The 20,000-nt window shown below is 50.3% G+C and overlaps 1 protein-coding gene across 1 annotated transcript in view; it reads right to left on the reverse strand.

The window, feature by feature from the left end:
• The window catches only part of LOC138614422 (F-box only protein 38-like), a gene marked incomplete at its 3' end in the record, with an annotated part of 15,776 nt that extends 664 nt beyond the window's left edge, over positions 1-15,112 (reverse strand). Inside the window, exons 1-26 of the mRNA XM_069687870.1 lie at positions 15,004-15,112; positions 12,895-13,119; positions 9,375-9,508; positions 9,138-9,301; positions 8,859-9,024; positions 8,419-8,694; positions 7,928-8,034; positions 7,823-7,885; positions 7,225-7,267; positions 6,839-6,870; positions 6,685-6,752; positions 6,135-6,214; positions 5,995-6,058; positions 5,771-5,825; positions 5,550-5,675; positions 5,453-5,485; positions 5,165-5,249; positions 4,417-4,545; positions 4,029-4,122; positions 3,599-3,729; positions 2,217-2,387; positions 1,970-2,112; positions 1,342-1,540; positions 1,070-1,267; positions 832-987; positions 1-381 (exon numbers count right to left, since the gene is read on the reverse strand). The exon at positions 1-381 is cut by the window's left edge and continues 240 nt beyond it. Coding sequence (XP_069543971.1) covers positions 1-381; positions 832-987; positions 1,070-1,267; positions 1,342-1,540; positions 1,970-2,112; positions 2,217-2,387; positions 3,599-3,729; positions 4,029-4,122; positions 4,417-4,545; positions 5,165-5,249; positions 5,453-5,485; positions 5,550-5,675; positions 5,771-5,825; positions 5,995-6,058; positions 6,135-6,214; positions 6,685-6,752; positions 6,839-6,870; positions 7,225-7,267; positions 7,823-7,885; positions 7,928-8,034; positions 8,419-8,694; positions 8,859-9,024; positions 9,138-9,301; positions 9,375-9,508; positions 12,895-13,028 — 3,232 coding nt within the window. The remainder of the gene's footprint in view (positions 382-831; positions 988-1,069; positions 1,268-1,341; positions 1,541-1,969; positions 2,113-2,216; positions 2,388-3,598; positions 3,730-4,028; positions 4,123-4,416; positions 4,546-5,164; positions 5,250-5,452; positions 5,486-5,549; positions 5,676-5,770; positions 5,826-5,994; positions 6,059-6,134; positions 6,215-6,684; positions 6,753-6,838; positions 6,871-7,224; positions 7,268-7,822; positions 7,886-7,927; positions 8,035-8,418; positions 8,695-8,858; positions 9,025-9,137; positions 9,302-9,374; positions 9,509-12,894; positions 13,120-15,003) is intronic.
• Between the last annotated feature and the right edge of the window lie 4,888 nt (positions 15,113-20,000).

The raw sequence follows: 20,000 nt of genomic DNA on the forward strand, positions 1-20,000 counted from the left end.
TAGCTCTGTCAGTTGAACCCACCGCCACCCTCCCTCCTCCGCCCACAGGACCAGACGGGCCCAACCCGGGTCCGAGCCGGCCCACAGACCCGGACACAGGCCTCCCTTCGGTCCTTGATGCTGTCCCGGCGGTCGGTACTGTCCCGCTGTCGGCCCCGGGCCGGGCAGGACCATCCCCCGTCTCGGTGAGGACTCCTCTACTGCTCGTCCTCCTGCTGCTCTCAGCTGCTGCCTTCATGTCCGCTTTGATCTGTTCGCTACTAACCTGACAGCTCTTCTCACAGCTGCTGTCCCCCCCCTTCACCTGCTCAGCAGAGACCGACCCGCCGGGCACCGGGACGGACCCGCCGGAGCCACGCCGCAGAGGAGCCTTTCCTTTACCTGAAGACACACAGACTTCCATCACTCTTCTGGTTATCTCTGGTTAACAACACCGACACAGTAAACAGTCTTGTTCATCTCTCAATCATCAGACTGACTGGATTATTGATTACAGATTGATTTGTTTAAATTAGTGATCATAAGAAGAGGATTTCCCGTCATATTGGTTATCAATCATTGTCTTTGCTTTTATCCATCATGCTGTAACACAGCTGTCTCTGTCAACTCAGGTGTGGGTTTGTGACATCATAAACAAAATCAGGTTAAAACCTCATATCTGGCCGGACCGTCCGTGAAACACTTAAGGGCTTTTAATTTGAAACAGCTGAAGGAAGTGTCAGCATTGAGCTGACCAATAACAGGTAACAGAGGAAGACAGGTAGAGGACACGTAGACAGGTAGAGGACAGCTGGAGAGGTAGAGGACAGGTGACGTGTGTTCTGCTGGCACCTTTTGAGCAGGAAGCTGGCTGCTCCAAACAGGAAGCTGGCATTAGCCTTGAAACGAGGCCTTCCTCTTCCTCACTGTCCGAGTCCGAGATGACCAGAGGAGGCTTCGGCGCAGCGCCACCTGCTGTGCGGCACTGCTGCACTAACCCACTGGGACCTGGGGAGGGGGGGGAGAGACTTGAAGGTGTGTGGGGTCATTAGATGAGAGGAACATGTGATGGAGGAAGAAGAGCTCCAACCTGCTCGCTCTTCATCAGGAGGTTGTGGCACTGCAACTGCACCACTCGGCCCCGGGCCTCCGTCAGCCTCCTCCGTCCCCGCCCCCCCCTCTGCTGCTTTCACCTCCACCAGAGGCTCCATGCTCTCTTCCTCTAGGTTTACCTCCTCTTCTTCCTCTTCGTCCTCCTCCTCCTCCACCCCGTTTACCTCCACCGCTGCTGTGACAACAACAACAACGTCGTCCAGGTGAGTGTTCATGACTCACTTCCTGTTGGCAGTGTTCATGACTCACCGTTGTGCTGCTGTTGCCGCTGGTTGTTGTTGTTGTTGTTGTTGACGTCATTGTTGACAGGTGGCGGAGCAGCGGCCATGTTGGCCTCGTTGTGGTGATGGTGATGGTTGTCATTGTCGTTGTTGGAGTTCTGGTTGCTGACCAGCGCAGACGAAACGCCTATACCTGTTCCTGCACTCAGTCCCACCCTGGCACAGCCCTGACACACACACACACACACACACACACACACACACACACACACACACACACACACACACACACACACACACACACACACACACACACACACACACACACACACAGACAGGTGTACACACACACACAGACAGGTGTACACACACACACACACAGGCAGACAGACAGGTGTACACACACACACACACACACACACACACACACACACACACACACACACACACACACACACACACACACACACACACACACACACACACAATTAAACAGTTTCTGACCCATTTTCCACAGACAAGGGTGAGTCAGAAATATTCAGGGAACTCTGAAACAGTGTTTGTGTTTGCGCGCGCGCGTGTGTGTGTGTGTGTGTGTGTGTGTGTGTGTGTGTGTGTGTGTGTGTGTGTGTGTGTGTGTGTGTGTGTGTGTGTACCTTGGGTGGTTCTCTGAACATCTGGTCCAGACAGATGAACTCCAGACTGGGCAGTGACTCAATGAACTGCGAGAAAGATTCCAGTTTAATGGCGTGACAGCGAACCAGCGTGAGGTCGACAAGGCGTGTCCACCTGGACTGATCTGAGGACGGATGGAGGGAAGAGAGACGAGGACAGACTTCACTTCCGTCCTCAGCGACAGCAGCACTAACAGGGACTGTGCAGGAGGCGTGGCCTGTAGGTCACCTGTGATCCAGTGGTGAGGGTTGTGCAGGTGAGGACAGTTGTAGATGAGCAGGTACTTGATGTTGGAGAACACCTCATTCACCACCTTTATGCCGATATCGGTGATTATTCCCGGGTTCTCCAGGACGTCCGCCAGGCCGTACTTCACCAGCTCCGAGTGACTCATCTTACCTGCAGGTGAACAGGACCGGTGGCTGGTCACACACCTGGAGACCCCCCGGAGAACCCCCGCACACACCTGGAGACCCTCCGGAGAACCCCCACACACACCCGGAGACCCTCCACACACACCTGGAGACCCCCCATACACACCCGGAGACCCCCGCACACACCCGGAGACCCTCCGGAGAACCCCCACACACACCCTGAGACCCTCCACACACACCTGGAGACCCCCCATACACACACGGACACCCCCGCACACACCCGGAGACCCTCCGGAGAACCCCCACACACACCCTGAGACCCTCCACACACACCTGGAGACCCCCGCACACACCCGGAGACCCTCCGGAGAACCCCCACACACACCCTGAGACCCTCCACACACACCCGGAGACCCCCGCACACACCTGGAGACCCCCCATACACACCCGGAGACCCCCGCACAAACCCGGAGACCCTCCGGAAAACCCCCACACACACCCGGAGACCCCCACACACACCTGGAGACCCCCCATACACACCCGGAGACCCCCGCACAAACCCGGAGACCCTCCGGAGAACCCCCACACACACCCGGAGACCCCCACACACACCTGGAGACCCCCCATACACACCCGGAGACCCCCGCACAAACCCGGAGACCCTCCGGAGACCCCCGCACACACCTGGAGACCCCCGCACACACCTGGAGACCCCCCATACACACCCGGAGACCCCCGCACACACCTGGAGAACCCCCATACACACCTGGAGACCCCCACACACACCCGGAGACCCCCGCACACACCCGGAGAACCCCACCACACACACCCGGAGACCCCCCCACACACACACCCGGAGACCCCCCCCACACACACACCCGGAGACCCCCCACACACACACCCGGAGACCCCCTCCCACACACACCCGGAGACCCCCCACACACACACACCCAGAGACCCCCTCCCACACACACCCGGAGACCCCCCCCACACACACATCCGGAGACCCCCCCACACACACCCGGAGACCCCCCCCACACACACCCGGAGACCCCTCCCACACACACACCCGGAGACCCCCCCACACACACACCCGGAGACAGACCCCCCACACACACACCCGGAGACCTCAGCTGCAGCTGGGATCACAGAAGGAGCGTAGAACCCTGCAGAACCCTGTGAAACTCTACAGAACCACCAGCTGCTCTGGATACTGTGTGTGTGAGGAGAACTCACACTGCAGCAGGAACTCGTCCACGTATCCCAGGTGGAGCGTCTCAAACTGAGGGAACTCCAGTTCAGCCATCTTGAGAGCTGAGAAGACTCCATCTTTGGTCAAGGAGGGCTGGATGCGCAGCTCATGGAGCCTGTTGGAGACACACAGGACATCAACGCCATTACAGCACACAGAGACAAACAGACAGACAGACAGACAGACAGACAGGCAGACAGAGAAACAGACAGACAGAGAGACTGCTGCGCCCTGCGTCCACAGTTTAAATATGGACCGACTCTCACCATCGGGAGGCGGGTGGGTCCTGACATGAGGCATTCAGGAGCAGAGCTGCAGGTTTCACTGGTCCTCACAGGGACATGTAGCACACGCTGCGCACGCACACACACACAGGGACAGGAAGGCTGTGAGGGAGAACATGTGTGTCTGTACCTGCGAGCAGCAGTGATGATCAGGTAACCCAGGTCCACCTCCAGAGCGTTCTTACAGGCTCCGAACACGATGGTGTGGAGGTTCCGAAATCCTCCTGGAGACAGACAGCAAACAATCACTGTCCTCTGTCACAACTGACATCATCACCTCCATCTGACCTCCATTTGTCTTTCACCTGACCTTTATCTGACCTCACCTGACCTCCATCTGTCCTCACCTGACGTCAATCTGACCTCCATCCGTCTTTCACCTGAACTCCGTCTGTCCTCACCTGAACTCCATCTGTCCTCACCTGAACTCCATCTGTCCTCCACCTGTCCTCACCTGAAATACATCTGTCATTCACCTGCCTTTCATATGTCCTAACCTGTCCTCCATCTGACCTCACCTGACCTCCAGCTGCCCTCACCTGTCCTCCACCCGACCTCAATATGACTCCCACCTGACCTCACCTGACGTCCATCTATCGTCCATCTGACCTCCAGCTGTCTTCCGTCTGACCTCACCTGACCTCCATCTGACCTCAATCTGTCCTCACCTGACCTCTATGCGTCTTTCACCTGACCTCCACCTGTCCTCCATCTGACCTCACCTGACATACACCTCTTGTCACCTGACGTCAATATGACTTCCATCTGTCCTCACCTGACCTCCATTTGTCCTCCACCTGTCCTCACCTGACCTCAATCTGAACTCCATCAGTCCTCACCTGACCTCCATCTGTCCTCCACCTGTCCTCACTTGACCTCCATCTGTCGTCCATCTGACCTCCAGCTGTTGTCCATCTGTCCTCAATTTGACCTCCAGCTGTCCTCACCTGATCTTAATCTGACTTCCAGCTGTCTTCACATGTCCACCAGCTGTCCTCCATCTGTCCTCACCTAAACTCCATCTGTACTCACCTTAACTCCATCTGTCGTCCATCTCACCTCCAGCTGTCCTCACCTGACCTCCAGCTGTCCTCACCTGATCCCCAGCTGTCCTTCAGCTGTCCTCACCTGACCTCTATCTGTCCTCACCTGAACTCCATCTGTCCTCACCTGAACTCAAACTGTCCTCACCTGAACTCCATTTATCCTCACCTGAACTCAATCTGTCCTCACCTGACCTCCACCCGACCTCAATATGACTCCCACCTGACCTCACCTGACCTCCAGCTGTCCTCCATCTGCCCTCACCTGACCTGCACCTGTCCTCAATATGAATTCCATCTGTCCTCACCTGACCTCAATATGTCCTCCACCTGTCCTCACCTGTCCTCCATCTGCCCTCACCTGAGCTCCACCTGTCCTCAATATGAATTCCATCTGTCCTTCACCTGTCCTCCATCTGTCTTTCATATGTCCTCACCTGACCTCCACCTGACCTCACCTGACCTACAGCTGTCCGCCATTTGCCCTCACCTGACCTTAATCTGTCCTCACCTGTCCTCCACCTGTCCTCAATATGAATTCCATCTGTCCTTCACCTGTCCTCCATCTGTCTTTCATATGTCCTCACCTGACCTCCAGCTGTCCTCACCTGACCTCTATCTGTACTCACCTGAACTCCATCTGTACTCACCTGAACTCCATCTGTCCTCACCTGACCTCCAGCTGTCCTCACCTGATCTCCAGATGTCCTCACCTGACCTCCATCTGTCCTCACCTGGCCTCCAGATGTCCTCCACCTGTCCTCATTTGACCTCACCTGACCTACACCTGTCCGCCATCTGACCTCACCTGACGTCAATCTGTCCTCACCTGTCCTCCACCTGTCCTCAATATGAATTCCATCTGTCCTTCACCTGTCCTCCATCTGTCTTTCATATGTCCTCACCTGACCTCCATTTGACCTCACCTGACCTACAGCTGTCCGCCATCTACCCTCACCTGACCTCCAGCTGTCCTTCAGCTGTCCTCACCTGACCTCCATCTGTCCTCACCTGATCTCCAGATGTCCTCACCTGACCTCCAACTGTCCTCACCTGACCTCCACATGTCCTCCACCTGTCCTCACCTGACCTCCATCTGACCTCAATCTGTCCTCACCTGACCTCAATATGTCCTCCACCTGACGTCCATCTGTCCTTCACCTGTCCTCCATCTGTCTTTCATATGTCCTCACCTGTCCTCCATCTGACCTCACCTGACCTCCAGCTGTCCTCACCTGTCCTCCACCCGACCTCTATATGACTCCCACCTGTCCTCAATATGTCCTCCACCTGTCCTCACCTGACGTCCATCTGTCCTCCATCTGTCTTTCATATGTCCTCACCTATCCTCCATCTGACCTCACCTGACCTCCAGCTGTCCTCCCCTGTCCTCCACCCGACCTCTATATGACTCCCACCTGTCCTCACCTGTCCTCAATATGTCCCCCACATGTCCTCAACTGACGTCCATCTGTCCTTCACCTGTCCTCCATCTGTCTTTCATATGTCCTCACCTGTCCTCCATCTGACCTCACTTGACCTCAATCTGACCTCACCTGACCTCCAGCTGTCCTCCCCTGTCCTCCACCCGACCTCTATATGACTCCCACCTGTCCTCACCTGTCCTCAATATGTCCCCCACATGTCCTCAACTGACGTCCATCTGTCCTTCACCTGTCCTCCATCTGTCTTTCATATGTCCTCACCTGTCCTCCATCTGACCTCACTTGACCTCAATCTGACCTCACCTGACCTCCATCTGTCCTCACCTGACCTTCAGATGTCCTCACCTGACCTCCATCTGTCCTCACCTGACCTCCAGATGTCCTCCACCTGTCCTCACTTGACGTCAATCTGACCTCCATCCGTCTTTCACCTGAACTCCATCTGTCCTCACCTGACCTCCATATGTCCTCCATCTGCCCTCACCTGACCTCCATCTGACCTCAATCTGTCCTTCACATGTTCTCCATCTGTGTTTCATATGTCCTCACCTGTCCTCCATCTGACCTCACCTGACCTCCAGCTGTCCTCACCTGTCCTCCACCCGACCTCTATATGACTCCCACCTGTCCTCACCTGACATCCAGCTGTCCTCCATCTGCCCTCACCTGACCTCCACCTGTCCTCAATATGAATTCCATCTGTCCTCACCTGACCTCAATATGTCCTCAACTGACATCCATCTGTCCTTCATCTGTCCTCCATCTGTCTTTCATATGTCCTCCATCTGACCTCACTTGACCTCAATCTGACCTCCAGTTGTCCTTCATCTCCTCTCACCTGACCTCCACCTGTCCTCAATATGAATTCCATCTGTCCTCACCTGACCTCAATATGTCCTCGACCTGTCCTCACCTGACGTCCATCTGTCCTTCACCTGTCCTCCATCTGTCTTTCATATGTCCTCACCTGTCCTCCATCTGACCTCACTTGACCTAAATCTGACCTCACCTTACCTCCGTCTGTCCTCACCTGACCTCAATCTGTCTTCACCTAAACTCCACCTGCACCCACCTGAACTCCATCTGTCGTCCATCTCACCTCCAGCTGTTGTCCATCTGTCCTCCATTTGACTTCACCTGACCTACAGCTGTCCGCCATCTGCCCTCACCTGACCTCAATCTGTCCTCAATATGAATTCCATCTGTCCTTCACCTGTCCTCCTTCTGTCTTTCATATTTCCTCACCTGACCTCCATCTGACCTCACCTGACCTCCATCTGTCCTCACCTGACCTCCAGATGTCCTCCATCGGCCCTCACCTGACCTCCATCTGACCTCAATCTGTCCTCATCTGACGTCCATCTGTCCTTCATCTGTCTTTCATATGTCCTCACCTGTCCTCCATCTGTCCTCACCTGACCTCCAGCTGTCCTCACCTGATCTCCAGATGTCCTCACCTGACCTCCATCTGTCCTCACCTGACCTCCAGCTGTCCACACCTGATCTCCAGCTGTCCTCACCTGATCTCCAGACGTCCTCACCTGACCCCCATCTGTCCTCACCTGACCTCCAGATGTCCTCCACCTGTCCTCACCTGACGTCAATCTGACCTCCATCCGTCTTTCACCTGACTTCCATCTGTCCTCACCTGACCTCCACCTGTCCTCACCTGACCTCCACCTGTCCTCACCTGACCTCCACCTGTCCTCCATCTGACCTCACCTGACATCCACCTCTTCTCACCTGACCTCAGTATGACTTCCATCTGTCTTCACCTGACCTCCACCTGTCCTCACCTGATCTCCACCTGTCCTCCATCTGTCCACACCTGACCTCCACCTGTCCTCCATCTGTCGTCCATCTGACCTCCAGCTGTTGTCCATCTGTCCTCAATTTGACCTCCAGCTGTCCTCACCTGACCTCTATCTGTCCTCACCTGAACTCCATCTGTCGTCCACCTTTCCTCACCTGACCTCCACCTGTCCTCACCTGAAATCCATCTGACCTCCATCCATCCTGCATCTGTCCTCACCTGACCTCCAGCTGTCCTCCACCACGTGTTGGATCAGTCCTCCCAGGAAGGGAACTCGGACTAGCTCCAGCTGCTCCAGGTTCCGTGCCGACGCCAAGCCGGTGACGAGGGGGACGTACTTCAGGGAGTTAGTCGGTCCTGCACAGTTGCGCATGACGAAGGTCCTGAGACTCACACACAGGAAGTCCTTGAATGGCTGTGGTTTGGTGAGCCGGACCCACTTCAGGTAGAGGTGGCGCAGCATGGACACACAGGGGATCTCTGGGACGTTCACACCTACAACAGACAGACCGGAAATCATACAGCGCTGGTGATGTTCACACGGGAGGCTTCAGAGCACCTGGGAGGTCACACACCTGGGACTCTCAGGTGTTCCATGGTCCCCGGCAGCTGAGAGCTGGCTCCGGCAGACCCACTTTCCGTCTGGATGTCCTACTCACCCACCAGATGCAGCGTCTGGATCTTGGCCGTGATGGGGATGGTGAGCTTGTTCTCAGCGGGGATGGGAAACGCCCCGTTACGGTTGCGGAACTTTCCCAGGATGTGAACCTGGGGCATGTAGTTCCATACGGCCTCCACCAGCTCCAGATGGGACGTCTCCACTCCCTGAAAGAGACAAAGTCCAGCTGTGAGACAGACAATACTGATGAGAACTTGCAGAACACCGTCCCACCGTTCCTCTATGGTCAGACTGGTCCCCCCCGTCCCCCTGTACTGACCAGCAGGTTGGGGCAGGCTTGCAGAGCCTCCAGGACTCCAGGTATGCTGTAGGCCTCGTAGCCTCGGACCCGTCTGCGCTCCAGGTAGCGAGGGTGGAGGCCGTACAGCTGCTCCAGGTCGGGCATCTTCTTCAGAAGCAGCAGAAAGCTGCCGTCAGTGAAGCCTGTACCACGACATCACAGTGAACAGGACTTCACACCAAAGCTGCAGGTGTGTTCATGAGAGGCTCCTCCTACCTGAAGGCATGTACTCCCACCAGCGGCCGGCGCACAGGTCCACTACCTTCACCACCCGCAGGTACAGAGTCACCGCCTCCCGCAGCTTCCTGGACAGACATTCCATGCACATGATGTCCTTCATGGGCAGGTACCTGGAACAGAGCAGCACTCCGGGGTCAGCCTGGAGGGTCGGGTCAAACCACAACAGTGATACCGGTTCTGTACCGGTTAGACTTGATTCTGTACCAGTGATGAAGCTGCTGTTCTGTGTCAGAAATCACAGCTTCATTCTAATACAGTGCAGAAAATCAAATCAAAAGAAACTTTTGTTACAAAACCAGATAAAATAGCAGAATCCTTTGCAGAGTTTTACAAATCTTTGTACAAAAATACGGATACCTGCCCTAATGATGCAAAACTTACAGAGTTCCTAAATCCTATAAAATTAACTGAATTAACAGAATCAGCAGCTAAGAAATTAGATGAGCCCATTGAGGAATGGGAGATCAAGCAGGTGATCTCAACGCCCAAAAATAATAAAAGCCCAGGACCAGATGGATATATTAATGAATTTTATAAAACTTTCAAGGATATGTTATCACCACTGTTGCTAAAAGCATACCACCATGCACTAGAATCTAAAACTATGGCACCGTCTTGGACTGAGGCAATTGTAGTGGTAATTCATGAAGAAGGTAAAAACCCCACAGAGTGCCAATCCTATAGACCGATATCACTGCTGAACGGGGATCTGCGCATTCTACCAGCAATCTTAGCGAGAAGAGTTAATTATATCATCACTGAAATCATCCATCCTGATCAGACAGGATTCATCACTGGAATATACTATGGCGATAACTTATGACGCTTACTAAATATAATATCCCATCAAAAAGAAGAGAAATCAGAAGCAATGATTATGTCCCGAGATACTCAAAAAGCATTTGGTCGGGTATCATGGCAATATTTATTCCAAACACTAAAACGGTTCAAATTTGGCCCCAACTTTTTAAATTGGATACAAACATTATATTCATCACCGCAGGAGCTGTTAGATGGATATAGATCACAAAGATTCACATTGGAACGCGGCTGCAGACAAGGCTGCCCTTTATCACCCCTGCTATACGCAATTAGTATCGAACCCTTCGCCCAGCTCATCCGAGATGACAACAAAATAAAAGGAACTGTAATACATAAAGAGGAGCATAAAATATCTCTTTACGCTGATGATGTATTGTTATATCTGACGCAACCTGCATCTAAAGGACCTCATCTCACAGTATGGATACTACTCAGGATACAAGGTAAATGTGGAAAAAACAGAGACTATGGTTGTCAACGGTAACATCTCAAGTGTAAAACTCCAAAGTGGATTTAAATGGCCAAAAGGCGGTATAAAATACCTTGGCATATACATCCCCCCCATCCTTACAGAATCTGTACGAGGCCAATTATAGTAAAGTAACTCGGTGCATTGATAGTGACCTTGAACGATGGTCTACGCTCCCTCTGTCCCTGCTCAGTCATGTTGAAAGTATTCGTATGAATGTTCTTCCCAGACTTCTCTACTTATTTCAGATGCTACCTGTAGAAATTCCAAATTCTATTTTTGATAACCTGGATAAAATAATTTCCAAATTTATCTGGCAAAAAAAGCATCCTAGAATTAGACTTAAAACCATACAGCTATCTAAGTTAAATGGAGGCCTGAAACTTCCAAACTTAAAATTCTACTTCTGGGCTGCACAAATAAAACCTTTGATAGCGTGGATTCAGAACAGCACAAACACTCGCTGGCTTAATATTGAGAGAAACTTAAGCCCAGAGCCCTTACAAATTTTGACTTTTTTTTAGATGCACCCATAAAAGATCTGGCAGAGTGGACTAAGGTCACTCTTAAAATCTGGAACAACATACAAAATACAGACATCTTTTGGGCTTCCGAAGTTAATTTCACCATTAACAAGCATTGGATCTATGAAGACCTTCACACCTAACGACCTTCACACCTAACGATCTAGGGCTGTAGAAGGTGGTCAGATATGGGTAGAAGGTGGTCAGATATGGGACTGGTTTACCTGCACCAGCTATTTAATGGAGGACAACCTCAAGACATTCGAGCAGCTGAAAAAAGATTTTGATCTCCCCAAAACAGACTTCTTCAGATATCTACAATTGAGAACTTTTCTAACAACACACAAAGAGTGGGGAAAGCTTGTGAAACGTACGCCTATAGAAAGATTTTTAATAGAAATACAGATGGGGAACAAAGATAAGAAAACAATAAGTAAACTATATAACATATTTCTATCTTTGACCATATTCCCTACAGATAAAGCAGAGATGGAAGGCGGAAATGAACAAGGTGATACCAAAGAATACCTGGGAGGAGATGTGCACAGAGGCACACCTGGTTTCAAACTCGAACACCTGGACGGAATTTAAATGGAAAATAATCACCAGATTCTTCAGAACACCAGAAATAGTGGCCAAGATGGACCCAACACATCCCAACTTGTGTTGGAGGAACTGTGCCAATCACACACATATATTCTGGCTCTGCCCCACGTTAAATGAATACTGGACATCAAACAAGACCCCACAGTAACACTATTGGGAGCGATACCTGAAGGCCTGGATGGGAGGGCAAAAAAATACCTTCTAAACATACTACTCACAGCAGCACTGAAGTGTATAACTATCAGATGGTTAAAACCGGATTCCCCACATACAATATATGGATCCAAAAAGTATGGGACATCTATCAAACGGAGCGAATCACATATTCATTAAGGCTCCAAACGCCTATCTTTACTAAATGATGGGGTCCGATCGCAGCGTTATTAACACAATGAGGGTTATCACTATATGTTGCTCAGCCCTCGGGCTGAACTATTATCTGTTAACTCTCTCTATACACACACATTATACACCATCCTCTCTGAAAATCATATATAGTATCGTAATACTACATTCAGGAGTGGACAATTACCACTTTTTCATCCCTTGTTTTATTTTATTTAAAAAAAATATTTTTTTAATATTTCTTTCTTAATTTAATTATTTATGTATCAGTTATTTATTCTAATTCTTATTTCCCCTTTTTTTTCTCTCTCTTAGAGAGAACAACAAACATAAAATGGTGCTCACTCCATGTGTTGTACACTGTACCTGAATATCATGTGTACCAAGACTACATAGAGTTGAAAAATGGACAAAGAAAGTAACTGTCTGAAAATGCTTGTTGTTATGTTGTTGAAAACTAAATAAAAAGTGAGTTAAAAAACTAAATAACTGTAGGTTCATTCACCTGATTGATCACCTGGTTATGTTTTTTCTTCATGTTACAGATCAAAGGTTCAGGTGTTTTTAAATATCTTCGGATTACTTCTTGGTTTTCATAGAAACCAGACAGATGTCATTGTGAATTGCTTTGGATAAAAGCGTCAGCTAAATGTAATGTAATGAATCCAGACGGCTGGAGGTCACATGGAGCCCCGCCCACACACAGCATCAGACAGGTGTAGCAGTGTACCTGAATATGTGACAGAGGACCTCATGGGACAGCTCGTTGATGTAGTCTTTGGGCTCGCTGGGTTTCAGAATCGGGTCGCCTCCAGCACCGCTGGCTGCAGGCTGCAGTTTGGATGCCTTCCTCCTCGGACCCATCGCTACTGCTGCGTCACTGCTCGGCCTCAAACACACACTCTTCCTCCCGCCGGACAGCTGCAGCCTCTGTTTTCCAGCATTAACTTCAGTTCTGCACACAGCACCACAGAGGAAGACAAGGTCACGTGAGGCAGGATTTAGTCAGCAAACAGAACATTAAAACGTGACAGAACCAGCTGCTGTCAGCAGAACTGTCTGGTGGAGGTTGAATGTAAGCAGTGAGTCTGATCAGAATGACAGGATGAAGAAGGAGACCGGGTCCAACACCGGGCCGCCTGATAAATCCCCCCCAAAAACGGTTCTGAAACTGGCTCACACGGGTCGCTCCATGAACAGTGTTCACACAGTTTCCTGTGTCAACCCTCAGTCATCCTCACCCACACACACACACAGTGTAGTACCACTGAGGACCACTAGGGGCTGTCTCCATAGACTCCATCTGTAGTACCACTGAGGACCACTAGGGGCTGTCACCATAGACTCCATCTGTAGTACCACTGAGGACCACTAGGGGCTGTCTCCATAGACTCCATCTGTAGTACCACTGAGGACCACTAGGGGCTGTCTCCATAGTCTCCATCTGTAGTACCACTGAGGACCACTAGGGGCTGTCTCCATAGACTCCATCTGTAGTACCACTGAGGACCACTAGGGGCTGTCTCCACAGACTCCATCTGTAGTACCACTGAGGACCACTAGGGGCTGTCTCCATAGACTCCATCTGTAGTACCACTGAGGACCACTCGGAGCTGTCTCTATAGACTCCATCTGTAGTACCACTGAGGACCCTAGGGGCTGTCTCCACAGACTCCATCTGTAATACCACTGAGGACTACTGACGGTCTGCGAGGACTACTGACGGTCTACAAGGTCTACGAGGACTACTGACGGTCTGCGAGGGCTACTGACGGTCTACAAGATCTACAAGGACTACTGACGGTCTACGAGGACTACTGACGGTTTACAAGATCTACGAGGACTACTGACGGTCTGCGAGGACTACTGACTGTCTACGAGGTCTGGGAGGACTACTGACGGCCTGGGAGGACTTCTGACGGTCTGGGAGGACTACTGACGTCTACGAGGACTACTGACGGTCTGCGAGGACTACTGACGGTCTACGAGGTATATGAGGACTACTGACGTTCTGTGAGGACTACTGACGGTCTGCGAGGACTACTGACGTCTACGAGGTCTGGGAGGACTACTGACGGTCTGGGAGGACTTCTGACGGTCGGCGAGGACTACTGACGTCTACGAGGACTACTGACGGTCTGGGAGGACTACTGACGGTCTACGAGGACTACTGACGGTCTGCGAGGACTACTGACTGTCTACGAGGTCTGGGAGGACTACTGACGGTCTGGGAGGACTTCTGGCGGTCTGCGAGGACTACTGACGTCTACGAGCACTACTGACGGTCTACGAGGACTACTGACTGTCTACGAGGTCTGGGAGGACTACTGACGGTCTGCGAGGACTACTGACTGTCTACGAGGTCTGGGAGGACTACAGACGGTCTGGGAGGACTACTGACGGTCTGGGAGGACTACTGACGGTCTGCGAGGACTACTGACTGTCTACGAGGTCTGTGAGGACTACAGACGGTCTGGGAGGACTACTGATGGTCTGGGAGGACTACTGACGGTCTGCGAGGACTACTGATGGTCTGGGAGGACTACTGACGGTCTGGGAGGACTACTGACGGTCTGCGAGGACTACTGACGGTCTGGGAGTCCGCCCATGCTGCTCTGAAAAAGGCTGAAAACTTCAAGGCAGTCTTTGTGGGAGCCAGCAAAGCAGCTCGGACAAGGGAACTCTCTCTCTCTCACTCTCTCTCACTCTCTCACACACACACACACACACACACACACACACACACACACACACACACACACACACACAGAGAGCGAGAGAGCGGTGAGCAGCACGCGCCGCTCGGTGCTCTGACCCACCGGCACCGGTCGGTACTTACCGGTGTGTTTGTGTCGGAGCCGTTGAGACGGAGTTCTGGAGATATCCTGAGTCCAGCTGCTGCTTTACTGAACACACAGCTTCTTCTGCTTCCTCCTCTTCCTCTTCCTCTTCTTCTACTGCCCAGTATAAACACTAACCCTGAACATTACCGCCACCTGCTGGACGGGCGCTCATTAACCGTCTTCTTCCGTTGCCTTATTAACCTCGTCAATGTGTCCTTGTGTCTCTCTACAGGTGTCCCCCTGTGTCTCCAGTGTCCTCGCTGTGTGCCTCTTTGACCATGTCTCTTAGTTTAAAGGACGGTCCTGTCCTCACTGCTCAATTGCTCTGTGACCCACTTAGATGAATTCTGTTTCATATGTTTCATTTATTCACATCCTGAAGTTCAGTACGAATGTCACGATATTAATCACATATTAGCTCTGAACCAGCCAAGCAGGGGGAGCCATCCTCAACATGAACTAACGAAGATACACACATTAAATGAAAAACATAAATATATGAGAACAGATGAAGAAACAATGTGTTCAAAATAAAGAAATTAGCACTCGTTCTTATCGACTGTGACCTCTGACCCTGTCCCGTGACTTCTGACCCTGTCCCGTAACGTGTTCCCCGAGTGGGCTCGTGTGAATCAAACAGATAAAGTTCAGTAACAGGCGACACTGATGCTGGTTCTACCTTTATTGTGAAAGGTGTTTCTGCAGGAAGAAGGTCCAGGCTGAGGACGAAGACATCTTGTACTGAAGCATCTTGGAAAGTCATGGAGGTTCCCTGGTGTCCCCGTGGACGGGTCCCTGGTGTCGCTGTGACGGTTCTGTCTTATCTGTGGAAGTTTTTTCTTACCAATGGAGGTTCTGTCGTCCCTGTGGAGGTTCTGTCTTCTCTGCGGAGGTTCTGTCTTACTGGTTAAGGTTCTGTTTTACCTGAGGCTCTGTCTTACGTGTAAATGTTCTGTCTTACCTGTGAAGGTTCTGTCTTATGTGTGGATGTTCTGTCTTACCTGTGAAGGTTCTGTCTTACGTGTAAATGTTCTGTCTTACCTGTGAAGGTTCTGTCTTATGTGTGGATGTTCTGTCTTACCTGTGGAGGTTCTGTCTTGCCTGTGGAGGTTCTGTTTTACCTGTGGAGGTTCTGTCTTGCCTGTGGAGGTTCTGTCTTCCCTGTGAAGTTTCTGTTTTCCCTGTGGAGGTTTTGTCTTGCCTGTGGAGGTTCTGTCTTCCCTGTGAAGTTTCTGTTTTCCCTGTGGAGGCTTTGTCTTGCCTGTGGAGGTTCTGTCTTCCATGTGAAGGTTCTGTTTTACCTGTGGTTCTGTCTTCCCTGTGGAGGTTTTGTCTTACCTGTGAAGGTTCTGCCTTACCTGTGGAAGTTTTTTCTTACCAATGGAGGTTCTGTCATCCCTGTGGAGGTTCTGTCTTACCTGAGGTTCTGTTTTACCTGAGGTTCTGTCTTGCCTGTGGAGGTTCTGTCTTCCTTGCAGAGGTTTTGTTTTACCTTTTAAGGTTCTGTCTTACCTGTGGAGGTTCAGTTTTACATGTGGAAGTTCTGTCTTAACTGCGGAGGTTCTGTCTACCCTGTAAAGGTTCTGTTTTACCTGCGGAGGTTCTGTCTACCCTGTAAAGGTTCTGCTTTACCTGCGGAGGTTCTGTCTACCCTGTAAAGGTTCTGTTTTACCTGTGGTGGTTCTGTCTTCCCTGTGGAGGTTCTGTTTGACCTCAGGTTCTTTCTTAGCTCTGGAAGTTTTGTCTTATCTGGAAAGGTTCTGTTTTACCTGTGAAGGTTCTATCTTCCCTGTGGAGGTTCTGTCTGACCTGAGGTTCTGTTTTAACAGAAGGTCTGTCTTACGTGTGGGGGTTCTGTCTTATGTGTGGAGGTCCTGTCTTACCTGTGAAGGTTCTGTCTTCCCTGTGGAGATTCTGTCTTACCCATGGAGGTTTTGTCTTGGCTGTGGAGGTTCTGTTTTACCTGAGGTTCTGTATTACGCGTGGAGGTTCTGTCTTAACTGAAGGGGTTCTGTCTTACCTGTGGAGGTTCAGTTTTACATGTGGAAGTTCTGTCTTCCCTGTGGAGGTTTTGTCTCACCTGTGAAGGTTTTGTCTAACCTGTGGAGGATCTGTCTTACCTGTGAAGGTTTTGTCTTACCTGTGGAGGTTCTGTTTTACCTCAGGTTGTCTTCCCTTTGGAGGTTTTGTCTAACCTGTGGAGGTTCTATCTTCCCTGTGGACGTTCTGTCTTATGTGTAGAGGTTTTGTCTTACCTGTGAAGCTTCTGTCTTCCCTTTGGAGGTTCTATCTTCCCTGTGGAGGTTCTGTCTTATGTGTAGAGGTTTTGTCTTACCTGTGAAGGTTCTGTCTTCCCTTTGGAGGTTCTGTCTTCTCTGTGGAGGTTCTGTCTCACCTGAGGTTCTGTTTTGCCTGTGGATGTTCTGTTTTACCTCAGGTTCTGTCTTAGCTCTGGAGCTTTTGTCTTACCTGGAAAGGTTCTGTTTTACCTGTGGAGGTTCTGTCTTCCCTTTGGAGGTTCTGTCTTCTCTGTGGAGGTTCTGTCTCACCTGAGGTTCTGTTTTGCCTGTGGATGTTCTGTTTTACCTCAGGTTCTGTCTTAGCTCTGGAGCTTTTGTCTTACCTGGAAAGGTTCTGTCTTACCTGTGAAGGTTCTGTCATACCTGAAGATATTTCTTCCCTGTGGAGGTTCCTCCTTACCAGAGGTTCTGTCTTACCTGTGGAGGTTCTGTTTTACCTCAGGTTCTTTCTTAGCTCTGGAAGTTTTGTCTTACCTGGAAAGGCTCTGTTTTACCTGTAGAGGTTCTATCTTTCCTGTGGAGGTTCTGTCTTACCTGAGGTTCTGTTTTAACAGAAGGTCTGTCTTACGTGTGGGGGTTCTGTCTTACATGTGGAGGTTTTGTCTGACCTGTGAAGGTTCTGTCTTACGTGTGGAGGTTCAGTATCACGTGTGGAGGTTCTGTCTCACCTGTGGAGGTTCTGTCTTATGTGTGGAGGTCCTGTCTTACCTGTGAAGGTTATGTCTTCCCTGTGGAGGTTTTGTCTCACCTGTGAAGGTTTTGTCTAACCTGTGGAGGATCTGTCTTACCTGTGAAGGTTTTGTCTTACCTGTGGAGGTTCTGTTTTACCTCAGGTTGTCTTCCCTTTGGAGGTTTTGTCTCACCTGTGGAGGTTCTATCTTCCCTGTGGACGTTCTGTCTTATGTGTAGAGGTTTTGTCTTACCTGTGAAGCTTCTGTCTTCCCTTTGGAGGTTCTATCTTCCCTGTGGAGGTTCTGTCTTATGTGTAGAGGTTTTGTCTTACCTGTGAAGGTTCTGTCTTCCCTTTGGAGGTTCTGTCTTCTCTGTGGAGGTTCTGTCTCACCTGAGGTTCTGTTTTGCCTGTGGATGTTCTGTTTTACCTCAGGTTCTGTCTTAGCTCTGGAGCTTTTGTCTTACCTGGAAAGGTTCTGTTTTACCTGTGGAGGTTCTGTCTTCCCTTTGGAGGTTCTGTCTTCTCTGTGGAGGTTCTGTCTCACCTGAGGTTCTGTTTTGCCTGTGGATGTTCTGTTTTACCTCAGGTTCTGTCTTAGCTCTGGAGCTTTTGTCTTACCTGGAAAGGTTCTGTCTTACCTGTGAAGGTTCTGTCATACCTGAAGATATTTCTTCCCTGTGGAGGTTCCTCCTTACCAGAGGTTCTGTCTTACCTGTGGAGGTTCTGTTTTACCTCAGGTTCTATCTTAGCTCTGGAGATTTTGTTTTACCTGGAAAGATTCTATTTTACCTGTGGAGGTTCTATCATCCCTGTGGAGGTTCTGTCTTACCTGAGGTTTTGTATTATGTGTGGAGGTTCCGCCTTACCTGTGGATGTTATTTCTTATTCTGGAGATATGGAGGTTATGGACCCACTTTCCTGTTCCTGGGTGGTTCCTCTCGAACCGGTCCAGTCTGTAGAACACTGGCTTTGGGATGTTTGTGTTCTTGTTCACATCCAGTCGAACATCAACACGTGATGCTGAGTTGGTTTTACAAATCTGAAAATTTTAATGATATTTTGAACACATTTGTTTACTTTTCAATTAAAAATGAGCAGATATTTTTTTTATAAAACATTAAAATCTCTCTTTTTCCACATTTGATTTGTTGTGTTTGAACTATTTTACATTAAATATGAGTTCATTCTGTTTCATTTACATTTGACACAACGTCACTACTTTGTTGAAGACAGTTTTGTTCTCCTGAACACAGTGAGAGAGTGTGTTGCTACTAATAGCTCAGACTTGTCAGCTGCTGTAAACGGTGAAACATCTCTAAACATTACCTTATTAAGACATAGAAGACAGACAGGAGACAGACAGAGGAGACAGACAGGAGACAGACAGGAGACACAAGAGACAGACAAGAGACAGACTGGAGACAGATTGGGAGAAAGACAAGAGACAGACAGGAGAAAGAAAAAAGACAGACAGGAAACAGAGTAGACAGACTGGAGACAGACTGAAGAAAGAAAAGAGACAGACAGGAGACAGAGTAGACAGACTGGAGACACAGGAGACAGATTGGGAGAAAGACAAGAGACAGACAAGAGACAGACAGGAGACACAGGAGACAGATTGGGAGAAAGACAAGAGACAGACAGGAGAATGAAAAAAGACAGACAGGAAACAGAGTAGACAGACTGGAGACAGACTGGAGAAAGAAAAGAGACAGACAGGAGACAGAGTAGACAGACTGGAGACACAGGAGACAGATTGGGAGAAAGACAAGAGACAGACAAGAGACAGACAGGAGACACAGTAGACAGACTGGTGACAGAATGGAGACACAGGAGACAGATTGGGAGAAAGACAAGAGACAGACAGGAGACAGAGGAGACAGACAGGACATAGATAGGAGACAGACAGGAGACAGAGGAGGCAGACAAGAGACAGACAGGAGACAGAGGAGACAGACTGCAGACAGACAGGATACAGACAGGAGACAGACAAGAGACACAGGAGACAGACGGGAGACAG

This window comes from Brachyistius frenatus, unplaced genomic scaffold, assembly GCF_029030835.1.
Source record: "Brachyistius frenatus isolate BFR_SWC_R1_liver_20210118 unplaced genomic scaffold, ASM2903083v1 Contig_498, whole genome shotgun sequence".
Classification (NCBI taxonomy): Eukaryota; Metazoa; Chordata; class Actinopteri; family Embiotocidae; genus Brachyistius; species Brachyistius frenatus.